Consider the following 17811-nt stretch of genomic DNA (forward strand, 5'->3'; position numbering starts at 1 on the left):
CGGTTCCTTTGAATAGAAAACTATTTTTAGATTCTGCGGCATGTGAGGAGTGGGGGTGTCACACAGAAAACAAAAGTCGGTGGCCGTTGCCACTTCCTGTAGCAGAAGCAACTCAGGAGAGGGATTCTGTGTTTCAGCCTCAGCTGCACGACCACCATCCACTCCAGATGGAAACTGCAGCACTTGTAAGTCACGTTGACATGGCCTGTGTGCGTTCTCCAGCGAAGCCAAGATCTCAAAGCTGCGGCACTCAGAGCCTGAGTCCTTCTTTGTTTGGGGAGGAATCACACATGGACTGAGGCCCCTTGCTTGTTTCCAAACAAAACTGGTTCTTTGTCTGCACTTTAGGCTTCAGCTGCATAATATTCCTGTTACATTCACATGAGTGAACTTTAAATACATCCTTAAAACTTTTCCAAAAATGTTATAAACTGTAGTTGTAATGTGTCATGGGACCTGGAAAAAAATGCTGCTGGTTTTTCAATTCTGCTTGATTCTAAAACCTGGAGGCTAAAATGAATGTGCATAATTAACATGAAAACTTCCTCTATTTGTGGAATGCTTTACAGCTGAAAAAATTGCTTCTCTCTCTGAACAGCCCCATGGGGCATCATTTCATCTGAAGAAAGAGCCTGGGGACTTGGCAGAGTCCCTGGGGCCTTGCATCTGTGCTCCATGGCCCAGTCCTCTCTCCATTGGCCCATGCGGTGTTCCTACTGTGTGTACCAGGCCCTTTGCAAACAAGTGTTCTAGAATGTCAGCATCCCACCACCAGGAGCACTGCAATAACTGATTTGCACATCAGTAACATTCAGTAAGTCTCCACTGGGCTCTGCAGGGCAGAGGTGGGAGCAGCCTCCAGACCCCAGGCCTTTCTCTGCCTGGGTAGAGGAAGTAACATTAGAGCATCTCAGTCACATTTCTCAAGAACTGCCCCAGAGTTGTGGCTCATAAATCCCTTCCAGCGTCTCTGTAGAATCCTGGACCCCCTGGGTGTCACTGTGGAGTTTAAAGGTAGAATAAGAACTTTTTCTGTGACTGCAGGGTAAGAGGTCATAGGACATAGAATTCCACACTAGGCCTGAATCCCAGGAAAACTTCAGAGCTCAGAGAATTTGTGAGCAGACCCAAGATTCCCTGAAATAGCATGGGACTTTGAGGAAAGCTACCGAGTGTGCCTCCTGCAGTACTCCATCCTTCCCAAGCGGTCAGGCCTCTGCTTCCCCAGAGTTTACCAGGTTACTCTTCTCTGAAGAGCAGGCACTCTGTGGGCACCTCCAGGTGGGAGCCACAAGAAGAGTACAAATGCCAGGAGAGCTTTTAGAGCCCCAGACATCATTGGAATTGGGGTTCGGAGTGTTGGGGTACTGCCACCCTCGGCAGTAGTTCTTCCTGCTGCTGCTTACGAATGCTCCACCACAGGCAGGAGGACAGGGGTGGGAGCCGTTTGTGGCCGGGCCAGGAGGCCAGGCCTCGGGGAGGGCTCCGTTCCGCTGCCCCTCTCCGGGGCTTTCTTCTCCTGTCCTGGTAAATAACTTCTCTTTCTAGTTCTCTGTCGCCCCAAACCCCAGGCTGAGCGGGGCTGCCCCTGAGTTCCCCAGCCCTGAAGAAGGAGCAGCTGTTCTGTTTGGATGAGTGCTTTATTGCAGTCTGGAATCTCTGGTGCTCTGAGCCAGAGGCCCGTCGGGGGCACTAGAAGAACAGGCATGGGTTGGACTTTTTATCTCACTGCCTTCCACATCCTGCCCCATAGAATCCACTTCTGCCCTGTGGATCCCTCGAGAACAAGAGCCATCTCTGCATAGCAAGGGACCTAACACTAAAGTAACTTCTAATGCCACCCTTATCTGTGACCCAGGACAGTGACTTCCACACACATCTCTCTGAAGCTTTCTCCAGCCTGGTTACAGAGACATCACACATGGGTCTGTGCAGCCCAGAGAAGGCATTTCAGTGGGAAGTGTCACTGTGGTGTTCTGTCCCCCTAGGTGGCCTGTGGGTTTGTCTGGTGGGGCGCCTGTAGAGGTACCCCCGTCGCCTCAGACTCCACAGCAGGCTTCAGGGCCAGCATCAAGGATGGTGGCTGGGAGACCCTGGCTGTCTTCTTAGCCACTGATTTAGGAGGCCCTGGAGTCAGACTTGTGTGTCCTTGTGTATCTCTCATCACCATAGTATCAGCTCGGTACCACAGTGTTGTTATATTTGTATATGGTAAAACAGGATGTAAGAGTGGAACTCTGGAGTCAAAGTTATTATAATGAGGCAGCTTTGGTGATAAATGGAATGTTTTCTTCCAAACCATCCGCACCCTCAAAGAGTGTCTTGCTTTAAAGCCCAGTGCCCATAAACTCTGTTTATGGGATCCCAGGCTAGGGCCAGGCCCTGTCCCCTATAAGGAAAGATGGAACTCTGGCATCCAGACCAACAGTTGTGGGAATTTCTGTGAAGCCAGGGGGCCTGGATCTCATCAGTGGAGTCTGGATCTCTTCAGCGGAGCTGGGCCTTGGCACCTCCTGCCTCTGCCCTGCCCTGAGCCTGGGAGAGGAGCAGGACGGGACAACACTGCATGGGTTTCTAGCAAAAACCAACAGAAGCAGAGCCACAGCCGTCTTCCAGCAGCAGCAAGTGCGTCTTCTTTCCCTTCCTTTTTGTCTTTTTAAATGTTTGCTATTTATTATGAAAAATGTGAGACCTACCGAGACATGCTTGGACTACCAGAAAGCAGAGGTCCCCACACATGGGCGAGCGACAGCACCGCTGGAGGGCTGGCGGAAGCCCAGGGCTGGCCTACCCGGAGGTTCTGACTCAGCAGGGCTGGGCGGGGTTCAAGAGTCTGCATTCCAGCACATTCCCAGGTGAGACCGGGCTCTGCTGGGGGTGACATTTTGAGAGCCACTGGTTTGAGGAGGCCCATGTCCACCACCCAGCCTTAATTATCGTCAGGTTACAGCCATTTGTACCCTCCCTCTCCCCACCAGGTTATTTTAAGACAAATCAGAGAGAGATAATTTCCTCCTTGAGTATTTTAGTATGTATCTCAGGAAAGATAGTATCAAGCAGAGGAGTGGGGATTTGGGATCCAGAACACCACCTTTTCCAGAACCCCTCAAGTGGGGTGCCTGGACTGAGGGGGAGAGACAGAGGCTCTCTCCAGCACCTTTCCATTTTGGCTTCTGTAGGAAGGGGAGAGGGCAGACCCCAGGACCCCAGAGGGGGCCATGCCAAGAAGCTGCTGGGATCCAAGCTGTTACTGTACAGAGTGGAGTGCTCGGAGATCACAGAGGGAACGCTGATCTGATTCACTCATGAGGATGCAGCAACTGGGCGCTAAAGAATATTTAAACTGACAGGTCATTTGGGAGTATCCTCAGTCTGGTTTTCTATACTTTTTTTTTTGAAGCCCTGTGCAATTTATACTTTGTATCCAAAATTGCTTTAATCCGCCTATTTTTCTCCATCCCTTCCATCCTGCCAGCTTCACTTGGTCATTGTCATCTCCCTTGAGGCCGGGAGCTTGGATGGGGCCAACATGGGGGCATCCCGGACTCCTAAACCCACCAGGACCCTTGAGGTTTGCAGGCATCAGGAAGAGGACCATGGGGGGAGGAGGGGCGTTTGGTTTGGGGAAACTTCCTGAGTGCCACCAGCCTGTGAGTGGTGGCAGGGGTGGGGAGTTTTTTGTCAAGTTTCCTCTGGCTTCTGGGACCACACAGGCTGTCCATGGGACCCTTGGGCTCCGGACTGTCCCCCCGGTGTCCTCTCACCTCACCACTGGCCTTGCAGCCTTAGCCTCACTCAGAGCTTGGTCCTTTGCATGCAGTTCTGCAGCCCAGCCATTCGTGTCCTGTCCTCAGAAACAGCCTCTTAACTCACTTCCTTGGTTTCCTGTTGCCCTCTGCACCCCATACCTGCTCCCCACACTTCAGCCAGAGCAGTGTTTCTAAAGCAAAAGTCCCATCCTGCTGTGTTCATTCTTAAAACCCTTGAGAGGTTCCAAATTCCTTCAAGACAAGGTTCCAGACATGAGGCTGAGAGCGGGGGTCTGCCCCCCAGGCCTCTCACCACATGCCCCTCACTGCCACATCCTGGCCCTGGCTCTCTGCTCTTTGCTCTCCAGGGCTGGGCTCAGGGCCTGTGACTGCAGGCGCCTTCCCCAACCCCAGGACGGGGCTAAGTCCTCCTCCGGAGCAGACCTCTGGCTCTCTTTCCTCAGCCACCGTTGCACCCGCAACTTATACATCGTCACCCATTGTTCTGTCTGTGTCCCTGGAGACTGGGGACCCAGACTGCATTTTGAAAATCCTTCCTGGCAGCCTCAGATGGTGATGCTGCATGAGTTAGTGTGGTCCCTGCTGGTGATGGTCAGTAAGCCCTCACTGGTCCCTTACAAGCTAAGTACAGAAAGTGAAAGGAAGCGTTCGGAAACTCTTAGAGCAACCTGACATGGCTGTGAGCTCAAGGTGTGAGTTTGCAATTTACAAAAGTATCAGTTCCTGAAAGATTTGTCCTGCACCATCAAATCACCTGCCTGAGGCCCCCCAATCTCCGAGAACTCCTGCCTGGACAGCCAGTAATGTGATCACTAGATACTACGGGAAATGAATTCATGATTGTGCATTGCCAGAGTGGACCACAACTCTTTCGTACTTTTTGTTCATTTGATGACTTGATCCTATCAAGCGTTTCTCCTCGTGACTTCACAGTGATCATGTTAGTGATCATTCTGTGTCCTGCCTGTCAGGCTGTTCTGCTATTCTTAGCCCTGTCTCTGCTTTGGGATGAATTGTGTTGTTGAAACTATGGTTTCCCTTTCAGGCAATTCAAGCTAGTGTCGAGTTATACATACTGCTAATCCACGTATTGGTTTGTGCTCATGAAGATGGTCATGCATAGGTTTTGTACCTAAACTAATGTTGGCTCAGATATCCATCGGTTTTTAGAGTCCAAGAAGGAAGTGATTGTTACCGCTTCCTGTATTACAAGCACTTCGTCTTCCGCATATGAGTCATATGAGAGTCTTAAGAGATGTAGGTGCTTTAGAAGGTGGGGATTGCAAGAATTGAAATTGTATTGAATTACAAATCTATCTTCTTTTGAAATTCTAATCTCAGGTGAAAATCTCACATTAATCTGTCTTCGAAGTTGGCTGGCTTGTGTCCTTATTCTTTACCATGGTTCCTCCACGTGGTTTCTTTATCAGCCCAAACTCATGTACCTCAAAGCAAAGTTATTGGTTTTCAGTCTTTTAATATCATTATCCTCAAGGACAGGGCAGACATGTTAGGCTGAAGGTGGACCATGTGAGAACCTTTTCCTTGGTGCAGGGCAGGCCCCCAAGAGTAACTGGAGTCCCATGGGACATTATTTTGGAGGCCAGTCTGGTGGGTAGGCCACCTGAGGGGACCTCCAGATGGCAGGATTCCAGTTGCATGCTCAGGTAGATGATCTCTTCAAGGATCTGTGGCCCAGTTCCAAGCAGAGCTAAACTGGAGTAGGATGGGGGCTGGACAAGCAGGCTGGGAAGGGGGTGGGCTGCAGGTGCCCGGGACTTCCCTCAGCTCAGAGACACTCTCTCTGTGAGGGCAGGAGTCATCTCAGACATCACCTCCTTCTACAAGGGACTTCAGAAAGGTTGTAGAAAAATAGACTTAAAAGATAGTATAAATCTGCCCACAAACTCTTTGAAGTGCCCTCATATTAGTTATCTGGTGGCACATAGCAAAAGTCCACAAACATAGCGGTTTAGAATAACACACATTTATGATATCATGGTGTCTGTGTTCACGAGTCTGGGCAAAGCCTAGCTGGGTCCTCTGCTCAGGTCTCACCAAGTTACAGTCAAGGTATCCACCAGACTGGGGTCTTTCTGGAGCTCAGAGTCCTCTTCTGAGCTCACATGTTGTTGGCAGAATTCAGTTCCCTGTGGATTTAGGACTGAGGTCCCATGTTCCTGCTGGCTGTCAGCTGGGGGCTGTTTTCAGCTCTCTGAGGCTACGTGTCCTCTCACACACAGCAGCTTGCTTTCTCCAGGACAAGAGACTCTAACTTGTAGAGTCAAGAGAGCCTCTTTTAAAGGGCTTACCTAAGTAGGGCAGGCCCACCCAGTATAATCTGTTTTTTTATTAACTCAAAGGTAGCAGATGAGAGATCTTAATTATTTGTGCAACTTCTCTTTGCCATATAATGTAATGTAATCACAGGAGTGACATCCATTATATTCACAGTTCCACCCACACAGAGGAGAGGGTTATACAGGGCTTGTACACCAGGGGACCATCCTAGAATTCTGCCAACCACATTCCCTTTCTCCCTCTGTGGTGGCCCTTCCTTCTTCCAGCCCTTCTTTGCTACATTTTCATTCTTCTGCTCCCCTTTTCCCCCCATAACCTCCCTTCTCTTTTCCCAATCCCCCCTCTCTGCTCCTCCCCTGAGCTGATGGGTTAAGGCTGCTGTGAAAACTCTTGCCTGGTCTAACTAAGAGACCGAGCCAGCTGCACAGAGCCCCAAGGCTCCCCCAGGAAGGGCTGGGAAGGTGACTGCACCTGGTGTGAACTGGTCTGCTCATCCGTGGGACTGTAGGAGCTGAGTATGGCTGGATGTCAAAGTCAAAGGAGCCTTACCTCCCTTACCCCTCCAGCTTTGCCAGATCTTTTTATAGACCTGAGAGGCCCTTCCCACAGTGTAACATGGTCTTGGAAATTGAAAATGGCAAAGAAGTATCGAAATTCTGGTGCAGTTGTGATTTTTGACACCCCCTGATTTGAAAGACATGGGGTTGGTTTGATGAAGGAGCCTCATGAATGAACCAAGTTATAGAATGCATTCCTTATGGGGACACAAGCCAACCTCAAAGACAGATCAACTATGGCAATTTTCACCGTTGGTTAGAATTTAGAAGGCAGATAAAGTTGTAATACAAGTATGGGTGGCGGAGGGCACTGAGGAGGGTGCCCTTGGGGACCACACCGGCTTTCCAGACAGCTTTAGTCTTAAGATTATCTAGGAAACAGTGAGACGTCTGAAAATTGTGTTTATGGAACTGTTGGAAGAATTACAGGTGTATTCCCAAAACTTCTGTGGAAAGCAGGTGGGATTTACTTAACACCAGAAAACCTGAGCTCTGAAACACTTGTGCCCTTTCCCTTATTGGGCTGTTGTATCACATGAACTGATGAATAAACATTAGATTTGTACAACGTGAAACAGTGTTCAAATGCCAGGTTCGACAGCGTTGGTTGGCCCTAGGCAAGCATTTTAAATGCTCTCAAGTAGAATATGGCAAAACAGTGACAAGTTGGAAGAGTTAACAGAGGCAGATTTTTCCTGTAACAGAAGGAAGGACTCTAACAGCTGAAACCATTCTGCTCTGATCTTTGTGGTCTTGAGAAAAGATGCACTCCCCAGCCCTGCAGGGCTGAAGGGGAAGCTGAGGGCAGCAGGGTGTGCTGAGAAGTCCTGGAGAATGGGGTCAGAGTCCCAGCTCCACGCCAGCCAGCCCTGTGACGTTGGAAGGGTCTGGCAGCCTCTCCAGGCCTCTACTTCCTGCTCTGTAAAGGGAGGGGTTGAACTGGGGACTCTGCTCTGTGTGTCTTTCATTGCTCCGGAGGGAGAGTGCCCAGCCCTGCCACTTTTAGGCTGTGTGACCTTGGGCAAGTTACTTGCCCTCTCTTTGCCTTAGTTCCCTCATGTATAAAGTGGGGATAGGAGCAATATCCACCTAGTAAGGCTGATGCAAGGGGTATGTGGCATAAGATATACAAAGTGCTTAGAATCCTGCTCACCTGACATTTAGTAAGGGCTCAATCAATAAATGGTGGCAATTACCATTACCATACTACAAGTTGAGTATCCCTTATCCAAAATGCATGGGACCAGAAGTGTTTCAGATTTCAGATTTTTTCAGATTTTGGAATATTTGCTTATACATAACGAGCTATCCTGGGGGTGGGAATCAAGCCTAAACACAAAATCGGCTTATGTTTCATATGCACCTTACACACGTAGCCTGAAGGTAGTTTTATACAATATTTTTAATAATTTTGTGCCTGAAACACATGATCTGTCACATGAGGTCAAGTGTGGAATTTTCCACTTTGGCATCCTGTTGGTGCTCAAAAAGTTTCGAATTTTGAAGCATTTCAGATTTTTGGATTAGGGATGATCACCCTGTGTTACTGTCAGTCCTGACGACCCTTTTAACTTGTACAGGTCTGTGATTCATTGCTGTGTGTTTTCTAAACTCTGAACCAGATCTTCCTTCACCCTGAAGGGCTGGCCGGTCTGTGCTCTAACATGGTCTCCGGCTCTGTTTCAGGCGGAGGCCAGGCTTGCGGCGAAGCGGGCGGCCCGCGCCGAGGCCCGTGAGATCCGGATGAAGGAGCTGGAGCGGCAGCAGAAGGAGGTAACGCTCGGGGTTCTTCTTCAGCTCTTTGTCGATCCTTTTCACAGTAATGTTCATTTTCGGCACAGCCTGCAAATGCGGGGCACCTGCTGCTGCCGGCGCACCTGTGCACTTCACGTTGCCTCGGCTGGAATGCGTTTGCTCCTGGGACTGTGGCTCGAGGTCATGCCAGGAGTGCACCCAGCCCGCATGCCAGGCGTGCCCGCGCCAGGTGCTCCACCTTTGGGATCCTGCTTGACCTTCCCAGCCCAGCTTTCTGGCTGAGAGGAGCCGGAAGGTGTCAGGTCTGAACTCAAGGTCTGACTGTTGAACTAGAATCAGATCCTCCAAATTAAAAAGGGAAAGAACAGATTAATCTTTTTCTAAACTGAATAAATTGTTTTTTAAAAAATCTCATGGTTTCTACAGTGTTGAGTAGGTTTCAGGATATCTGAAGCCTGCATGTGATACAGAGAACAGAATCAACTTCCTGGAAGAAATCGTCCGCTGGGAAAATGGGTAGTAATGTATTCACACACTTGTTCATGCTGTTTGCTTCTTATTTCCATAATCTTGACCCGGAGCCAGTCATTTCTGACAGGTGAGGGCTCTTTAACTCTCAGTTAGGGTGGCGACCTTTTCCTCACCCTGGAAGGCATCTGGACCAAGAGGGACCATCCACGCCCCCCCCCCACCCCCTTCCAAGGGCTTTTCTTAAGAAGATTTGAACTTATCGTGTTGAACAGAGATACCCATCTGCTTTCATCAGGGCTGATTTTCATACACAAAGGTTCCAGTTTGACTCGCATAGCCAGATTTAAAAAGTTGAGCCAATTTCAGATAAAAATCTGGAATTCCAGTTTTTCTTAAGACTATTGCAGGTTCTATTACGTTCCCAAAAAGGAGCAAGGCGGTCACATTCCTTGTAGGGGTGAGGTCCCAGCCACCAACCCGAGGTGCTCACTGCCCTTCCCTGCCTATGGAGTTTGCCACTCCACGTGGAAATGTGTGAGCAGAGGAGGGCACTTGGCCAGGTTTGAATTTTGGGAAGAAAACTCTTCCACGTTGTATGAAGAATGGGTTGAAGGTCACTAAAAACTCCAGTCTGAGGCTAGTCAGGAGAGTCATGGCACAGTCCCAATGGGAGGGGAGGCGGGGACCACCAAGGCAGTCCCAGCAGTGAGGTGACAGGAGGAGACATTGTTCCTTAGAGAAAGGCCACACCACAGTCCAGCAGTTGCTGAGCAAAGGCGGAGCTTCAGCTGCCTTCCAGGTATCACTTGTCCTGCATTTACATGTGAACAAAGACTAACCAAGTATTTGGAAGTATCTCACCATGTCCTCCCTTATTGTTGTAAATACAGATACAATTGTAAATAAGTTCTAGTTTTTATGATGTTTTAGTTCTAGAATTTAGTATTTATTGTACTTTTTCCTTAATTTACTGAAAGAAGCACAGGGCTAGCATTTTTCCAGTACCTTCCCCCCGACCCTTGAATTCCCCTAGAATCACATTTGTCATTTTAAAATTGGAAAATAGATACTCCTGACTTTTCATGTTAATGTTAATTGTTTAGACTTTACAATTGAACTGAAGCTTTATAATGCTGGATGTTTAACATGAAGCACCTCCCCTCCCTCATCCTCTCCATTAAGAGTGAGGTTTGGGTCTCCTCGGGATTGGATCTGATGAACACCTGTCCATACACTCCAGGAGTGATTATTGAAGGCTGCTCGGGAAGCTGTTCAGGAAGATCCCCAGAGAGAAGTATTTGGACTGGGACGTGGAGAAAAGGAAAACATCTTGTTGTTTTGTAGGCCCCTGTCGCATAACTCCTGAAACAATGTCACCCATGCCTTGGGAACCGTCTTGACACCAAGCAGCTTCTGCACACTCAAACTCTGCAGGCCACCTAATGGAATAGTTCTTTTATTCTGAACTGGTTTTTAAAAGAGTATATTTTAAATGACAAAATCCCATTTGCTTTTTCAAACCGCCTGGTGTCAGTTTCTCTTTAGAATGTTTCTGTTCATTCAGAAGACACTTGCAACCTGTTGTGTGCAGGACACTGCTAGCCCCTTCCATCTGTTCTAGAAACCAAACAGCAGGCAGTAAGGTAGTTCATTCAGAGGGCACTGGGCTGCCGTTTCTTAGGATACAGCACAGTTTGCTGCAGGGCAGCTGCCTGGTTCTCCAGAGCGCTGGGAAAGCTGCCCCCTGTAGCTGCGGCCCGCACCCACCCTCTCCAGGGCTCTTCTGGCTTTAATCTGCTTCCCCCGGTTCTCCAGCAGTCCCCCAGTTTTGTTTTCATTAAGGTTGTAAAAGAGTTGTAAGAAGAATTTCCCAGAGAATTTTGTTACTCTGCCAGGTTTCGCCACAGTTGGTTGGATTTTAAGTCCCCATGCCCTGTTAATGCTACTCCTGGCCTGTGGTTGTCATCTCAGCTCTGTTGTCAGAGCTGAAGCAAGGACTCAGAGGGAACTCCTGCCTTAGTTTTGACAATGGGAGAAGCAGTCATTTTCTCATTTTCCTCACGTGTACTTTCACGAAAATTACAAATGTAAAATTTCTACAAAATCAAGGTGAAAATGAATTATATAGTATGTACATGCATATTATCTTCTGAATTGTACATTTGGTTAAAATATATTCTCTCCTTAATTATGGGTGGAAGTGATTTAAATATATAAATGATATAAGCAGCTTATTACAAAGTTCTTTGGCGAAAGTTCTTGATTTAGAAAATAAAAATTAAGATGAATTAAGCCAAGAAATCATCTATTTGAATGGCCTCCTTTAAAAGCAAAGCATCCCTTTCTTCCTTTGAGTGAAAGGAAGTCCTCTCCTGTTGCATTTTAATTGACAACATAACAGTAGTCTGTTGCTGAACTTTTGCTTTTCAGTTGCAGTATTGCAGGATGGGGAAAAAACAGTTGCTAAGTCTTAACCACTTAATTTTAGTATTGTAAAAACAGGGAGTGGATGTTGTGGATAGCGGGGCGACGTGAGGAAGGTACCAGGGCCTCGGCTGGCTTTCAGGACCCCTCTCAGTAGCCCCGTAAGGCCCATGGAAGTCCAGAGGGGTTCAATAACCCATCCAGGCTGCAGGGCGGCCAGGCTGGACTCCAACGTGGCTGTGACTTGTGGATCCCGCACCCCTGCAACGAACAGCCCTCCTGTGTCTGCTACCTGCTGATGAGCTCAGCCTTTACAGAGAAAATCTGATTAAATCCCAGGAAGTCTGATTCAAAACACCAGTTTGCCTTCCTCGGTCCCACACACATGTGTACCGTTTGGTGAGCAGATCACATTAGAATTGTGAAATTCTCCATCCTTACAGCATATTTCGCTTTTATCATAAAGACATTTAAGTGGTTCACAGGAATCAAAATGTTTTGTCATGATTTGAGTTCCAGGGACCATCTCCCACCACCACATTTTGGTGACTTGGGTCTGCGCTCTCAACATGGGAGCGCTTGGCAGCCCTTGTGAGAAAGCAGCTTCAGTAAATGTTCACCCTTTTTCTCTTGGTTCAAACCTCTGCTTTCTCAGCGTTGCCGGTGTCTGTGCTTACCCCCATCCTGGCTGTAATTTCACTGGCAGGTTGTAATAAAGTGAGGCCGCTGCTGTCTATTCAGCAGACTCCTGCTTGGGGTCAGGTCACATGACTGGTACCCCCATCCGCCCCTGTAACTCACCAGTGTGCGGAGCAGCAGGGAAGGTGGGGCAGGGAGTGGGGCGCAGAGAACCTAACGCTGACTGACACAGCACGTGGGGACACAGAGTGAAGGCAGCTTGAGGTGGAAATGGCCACTTTTTGTCAAAGCAGAGGACAGACCTGGCAGGCCAGAAGCCATCCTCGGGAGATGAGAGCCAGATCAGGGAGAGGAGGCTCAGGATAGGGGGAGGCGCCCTGGCTCTGCCACTAGTGTTTATATTGATCTGGTCAGCCCAGCAGCAGCACTCATTTACAAAAACGACAATTTTGCTATCTTTAATTTAGGATCTTTGAAATATGACAGTATTACCATTTAAAGTTTGTTTCTTCAAAAACAGGGATCTGAAAGATTTGAATTAAAATAGATGTATATTTTATTACTACTCAGAGAGGACTGGGGCTGGGTGAACATCACAGGGCCCTGCCATGTGGTAGCCCCTGGCTTGGGTACTGTCACTTATGTGAGGAGCATCTTCCCGAATTTTACAAGTGAGGAAAACAGGCCTTCAAGAGATTAGGCAGTTTTCCCTGAAGCTAAGAAAACGTCTGAGCCAAGATTCAAATTTAGATCTGACTGACAGCAAAGCTTGGGGTCTTCCTGGCACCCCTCTGCCTCGGAATCAATTCTGTGATCCACAGTAAAAGCAAACAAACACACAGGCTGGAGTGAACATGTCAGCCTGGGACTGAAGTCAGCTGTGAGCATGCTGGCAGTCACAGCAAAGGGGGAGGTAGGATAATCAACACAGTCCTAGTCATTTTCCAAGTGGAAGCATGCCTTGAAAAACAAGTTTCTCTTTGGTGCTGAATTTGAGGCACAGTATATGAAGCATAAAACAAGACAATTTTGTTAGCAAGAGTTTTACAGAAAACAGAAGCAGCACCTGTTCATCTCGCTGTCCCTTGATTTGACCCAAGTCCGGGGGGGTAGGGGAATGTACGTGTGTGTACACGAGCATCTGTGCACACGTCTAGAGAGTTGCATGAGTCAAGCTAATGGGGTCTGAGCTTGAGGCTTTAGGGAAATGCTTGAAGGTTCCTGGAAGGTGGTCTGACGACTCCTCCCTCAGACTCTCCTTTGCATATCACGTCTCTGGGCCTGGCTATTATTAGAACTAGCTAACACAATTTGAGGTTATACAATCCAAGAGCCTGGGGCACTAGCTATCAACTAAGTTGTTGATTAAGGGGAAATGAATATGCTTTGGAAGATCAGTGTTTAACCAGAAGGGTTGATATTTTGGTGTAACAATTGGGAAACATGAGCCCTGTTTTCATCTGGGTCTCAAGCCATCCCACCTGCGCAGTGTTGCTGAGCAGGGTCGAGGATTTCCTGGAGGAGGAGGTCAGGTCTGCTGAGGGCTCACAGGGAGCTCAGAGGAGCTGCGGAGGGCAGGAAGCTGGGTAGCCCAGGTTGGGATCCCCCAAGGGAGCGTGCAGAGAGGAGAGGTGAGCAAAGCCACCATTGTCCGGGTACAAAAGTATCATAAAGCCTCAGCATCAGTGAGCTGGCTGCCAACTTACCCAGACCCCAGGCCAGCCCCAGCCCACCCTACGCTTTCTTTAATTGTTCTTTTCAGCAGTGCAGATGGTGAGAACTGACTACAGCTTACTTAGTTGTGCTTTGGAGGTTGTTTAGAAGGATATGATTAAAAGTAAAAGACAGTTTACCTAAAGTTAAAGATAACTTAATCCTGGTTTTAAAGCTAGAAATTGGAACTAGAAAATCCCAAAAATTCAAGGTGTTTTGTTTAACATGATAGATAAATTGAGCTCATTTGATTATACTTAAAAGTTGATTACACAATGATTGAATCCCAGGATTATAGTATCTTTAAGTTTAGGTACTGTTTTTAAAGCATGTTTAATCAAGAACCTTTTGTTGGTGTTGGAAATATAAATCCTGACTCTGTTTTATTTTTTATAAAATGTTCTCTAAATGCAAAGAAAAAGTATGAGCTCCTTTTTAATTGACTTACTAGGGAAGGACAATATGTAGATACTCTTTGGGAAATCCAAGTAAATCTTGAACTTCATGGGAGAACCTGCATTAACAGGAAAAAAATGGTGATCAGGGTGTATCTTTTCATTGCTACTGACTTGACAAACATTTTGGTTGGAGGTACTATATATAACAGCAAGTTTCAAGTCTTACAGTTTTGGCAGTGCCTTGGACAATGTTGAATGAATGAATGAGTAGGTATCTCAGACTCACCTAGTGATTGCTACAAAATTAGGGGAAAACTGAAGCAAGCTAATATGTCAATGTATGATAATAACCTGTTTTTTAAAAAATGTTTTAGTTATATTCTAATGATCACTCTTTAGCTGGAATTTTCCTGGTATTCTGTTTGTATCTTCGTGAATCATAACATCAAAGCCTCTTTCTTCATTATTTGTGAATCTGAACAGTTGACTTTTGCACTTTTTGGTTAAACTTACAGTACTATGAAAAGAAATTTTGAATTAAAGATGAAGTACTTTTTCCCATTAATGGTAATTGGTGATACAAACTTCTTCATTAGAATAATAGCAGGATCCCATACTTCTAAAATAGATTGTAAAGTTAAGTGATCAAATTACTAATTCTTTCAATGGGACTTCAAACATGTTTTTATTCATATTTTACCAGTATTCACTGTTGTTGTTGTTGTTTTTTTCCCCAGTATGGCTTTTACTCGTGTTTCTGGTTATTTACAGAACCTTTCTTTCTGATGTTTCTGCTTCTTTAATTGGATTTTATACTTCTTTCCCTTTTTCTTTTGTCTTTCTCTATAGATCTATCAGGTTCAAAAGGTAGGCTCTTCCTTCTTGATTTTCTAATTTGCATGCACTTTTTTGTTGTTTTTTGCCAAGGGCCTGGTCACCTTTCAGAAATAACGCCTTGCGCAGAAGATACATTGAAGTTCTTACTGTTTATTTTACTGCTTTGTAAGTGTGTTTGAACAAGAATGCTTAGGTCCCCACGAAAGCAACGTCAGACACATTTCTGTGTACTGAATACTTTTCTTATCTCCATTTTCCTCAAGAAATTAGAAACTTTTTTCTTTAAGAAAAAAATTCTAATTCTAAAACAAAATAAAATCACATTTCAGAATTTAGGGAACCTTTTGAAATCATATATTGAAAGGAAAAGATCATTTTTCCAGTTAATTTTCTTAGAAAACTTTGAAAATATCAATGCAAATTACCATATATTAAGAGATTATTAGATATTGACTTAAAAATCTGAATGAAAAAGACAGTAATGATATAACAATAAAATCCACTAGCTTAAAACAAACCTGTCCTCCATCCCTAATAGTCAGTCAGTGTCATATACTAATGTGCATCTCTTTGGTAGTATTTTGTAGAAGCAGCCAAGGTTTAGAAAAAAATACAATGAGCAGGCCAGACACACAAAATAAAGATGAAGACAATCAACTCAGTAATTCATGATTTAGCAATAATGAAATAAGGAATGAGCTGTTTCCCGAGAATTTATAGAATTTGTGTGCAGTGAGTTTTTTCTATAAATGAATTTAGTTTGTTACTTATGACATCTATCATAGTTTCTTTTTGTAAATTTATTTAGTTTCTAGATAAAGAACAGCCATAAAAAAGTTCATGGAAAGATTCATAGTATCTTTTAATTCCAGCTTTTTCCATGAACCTTTTGAAGTACCCTCTTATTTTTCTCCTAGAGCAGCTAAGGAAATCAGAACAAGGTCACTTGGTTTCAGAGGTTAGAGCGTGCAGGCCCTTTAAACACACCGTCAGTACATTCAGGAGGCTGTTGTGTTGGATTCCTGTACTGGCCACACTCAGAATTGCTTTCCTTTCCTGCCCCTTCACTCCACATAACTACCGTCCCAAAGAGTGCAAAGAAATCAGTTAAGCAGACGCCAGAATCTATTTGCACTTTGTTAGTTTTTCTAGGCCGCAAGTACTGAAATGGATATTGAAGCTGGAGTTCCCAACCATCCCTAGAGAGTCTCAAGAAGAACTTGACAGAGAGCCCTCGCCATGACTGACGGAGCAAGACATCGCTGCCCACAGCTAGGAAAGGGCTCCGTCTGGTCATTTGCACTTGCATTTGTCCCTCTCTTGTTCTACATCATTGTCATCTTTTTACCAAGGGCCAGGGATACACTGTGAGAGCTGTGTTGGAATGTGAATTTGTATACAATGTGCAGCTCCAGGGAGCTCCAGAAGTGCTCAGTGAAAGAGCAGATGCATAGTTTTGCACTAAAGGTGTGTCCTTCCAAGAGAAGGAAAAGCTTTTCCTTATCACTAAAATTTATAAAGAGGAAAAGGAGATGATAAACATTCTCTCCCAGTCAAGTTGGCTATTTTACGTAATGGTTTCTCTTAAATCAGTTCTATTTCTGAAAGTCAAGTATGTTTTGCATTAGTTTGGCCCTTGCATTAGTTTGGCCTCTGCATGACTCACTGGCTAATTATAGTGGTTTACATTTGAAATACTTTGCCCTTTCTAGACTTTGCTGTGCTGGTGCTGCTAGCTAACATTGCAACTACTAGTTAATTGCACTTGCTGTCTCTAGGGGTGTTCCGCCCCCAGGAATGGCGTGGAAATGCAGCTAGAGTTACAGTAGCTATTTATAAGGCAGCCCATGAACCAGGTAAAACATTTTGAATACTGGTTCTTTTATCATGAAAAGAGCAATATATAGAGTGCAGTATTTGATATAGGTATAGAATGGCAAAAAGAAAAATAGGAAAATAGAAATAGCAATAATACAGATTTCTTTTGGAATTTAAATAAATTTATTGTGCATTTCTATGGCCCCCTCCCTTTTTAAAAAACGTTCTTCTATGTAATTAAGCCATGAGGATGGGTGATGACATCACATTTTACATGTGAAAAATCTGGAACTTGACAGTAACTGCGGAGCCAACGTTAATCGAATGCAAAATAGCTTTAAGCTGATGCATTTCACTGAAATTGAAGTTAAAACATGAATTTGGGGGGGGGGTTGCTTTTATTTCCTTTTGGAATTTATATTCTAAGGAAATAACTTACAGAAAAAGCTGTGGCTCATATACTTTTTGTATTAGAGTTCAGTTTTGTTGAATTTTTAAAAGCACTGTTAAATCCTCCCTCCTAATTTTTCATCTTCAATTTTCTACTTACCACCACCCCTAAGACAAGGGGGAGAGACCGTCTGAGAGTTGTGTATTTTTAAATCTGGCCACCCTTCAAAATGAAACTAACAGACATAGAACAGCATGTTTTGGTCATTGCAAAACAATTTCAAAAATTGTCTTATACTTGTAGCATCCCATTTTTTTCTTCTGGTTATAGGATTTCAAAGAGAAAACTCACATCTGTGTTACATGATACAGAGGCCAGGCTGGTTATTCCTTGATTTTCTTATTGGAAATTGAGGGAAAAGTAAAGAGAAAAGCAAAACCTCATTATTTGAGATTGTAACCTGGGTTCCCACCTAACTTTGGGGTTACTGTATTTAGTGACAGTAATCACCATTCTGAGTCTGCTTTCCTAACTCTAACTTGGACCGCTGTGCTGTGGTTTAGACTAGCGATGTGTAAACACATGGAGGTATCAGCTAAAGCAAACTCCAAACATAACTTGCATGCCTGCATATTTTTCTTACTGTACAATGACCTCTTCTGTAGGCTACCATCATCTTTCCATTGGCAGCATGCTATAAAGACATCCAAAATATCTGAATTCTCATGGGCTGAAAT

The 17811-nt window shown here is 45.4% G+C and overlaps 1 protein-coding gene across 9 annotated transcripts in view; it reads left to right on the plus strand.

Moving 5' to 3' along the window:
• Positions 1 to 17811, plus strand: part of LRRFIP1 (LRR binding FLII interacting protein 1) — a 139585-nt gene that overhangs the window by 63208 nt on the left and 58566 nt on the right. For all 9 annotated transcript variants that reach the window (XM_063080653.1, XM_063080667.1, XM_063080685.1 and 6 more), the window contains 2 exons: positions 8315 to 8401; positions 14878 to 14895. In XM_063080653.1, the coding sequence (XP_062936723.1) occupies positions 8315 to 8401; positions 14878 to 14895 (105 nt within the window). The remainder of the gene's footprint in view (positions 1 to 8314; positions 8402 to 14877; positions 14896 to 17811) is intronic.

This window comes from Cynocephalus volans, chromosome 1 (genome assembly GCF_027409185.1).
Source record: "Cynocephalus volans isolate mCynVol1 chromosome 1, mCynVol1.pri, whole genome shotgun sequence".
NCBI lineage: Eukaryota > Metazoa > Chordata > Mammalia > Dermoptera > Cynocephalidae > Cynocephalus > Cynocephalus volans.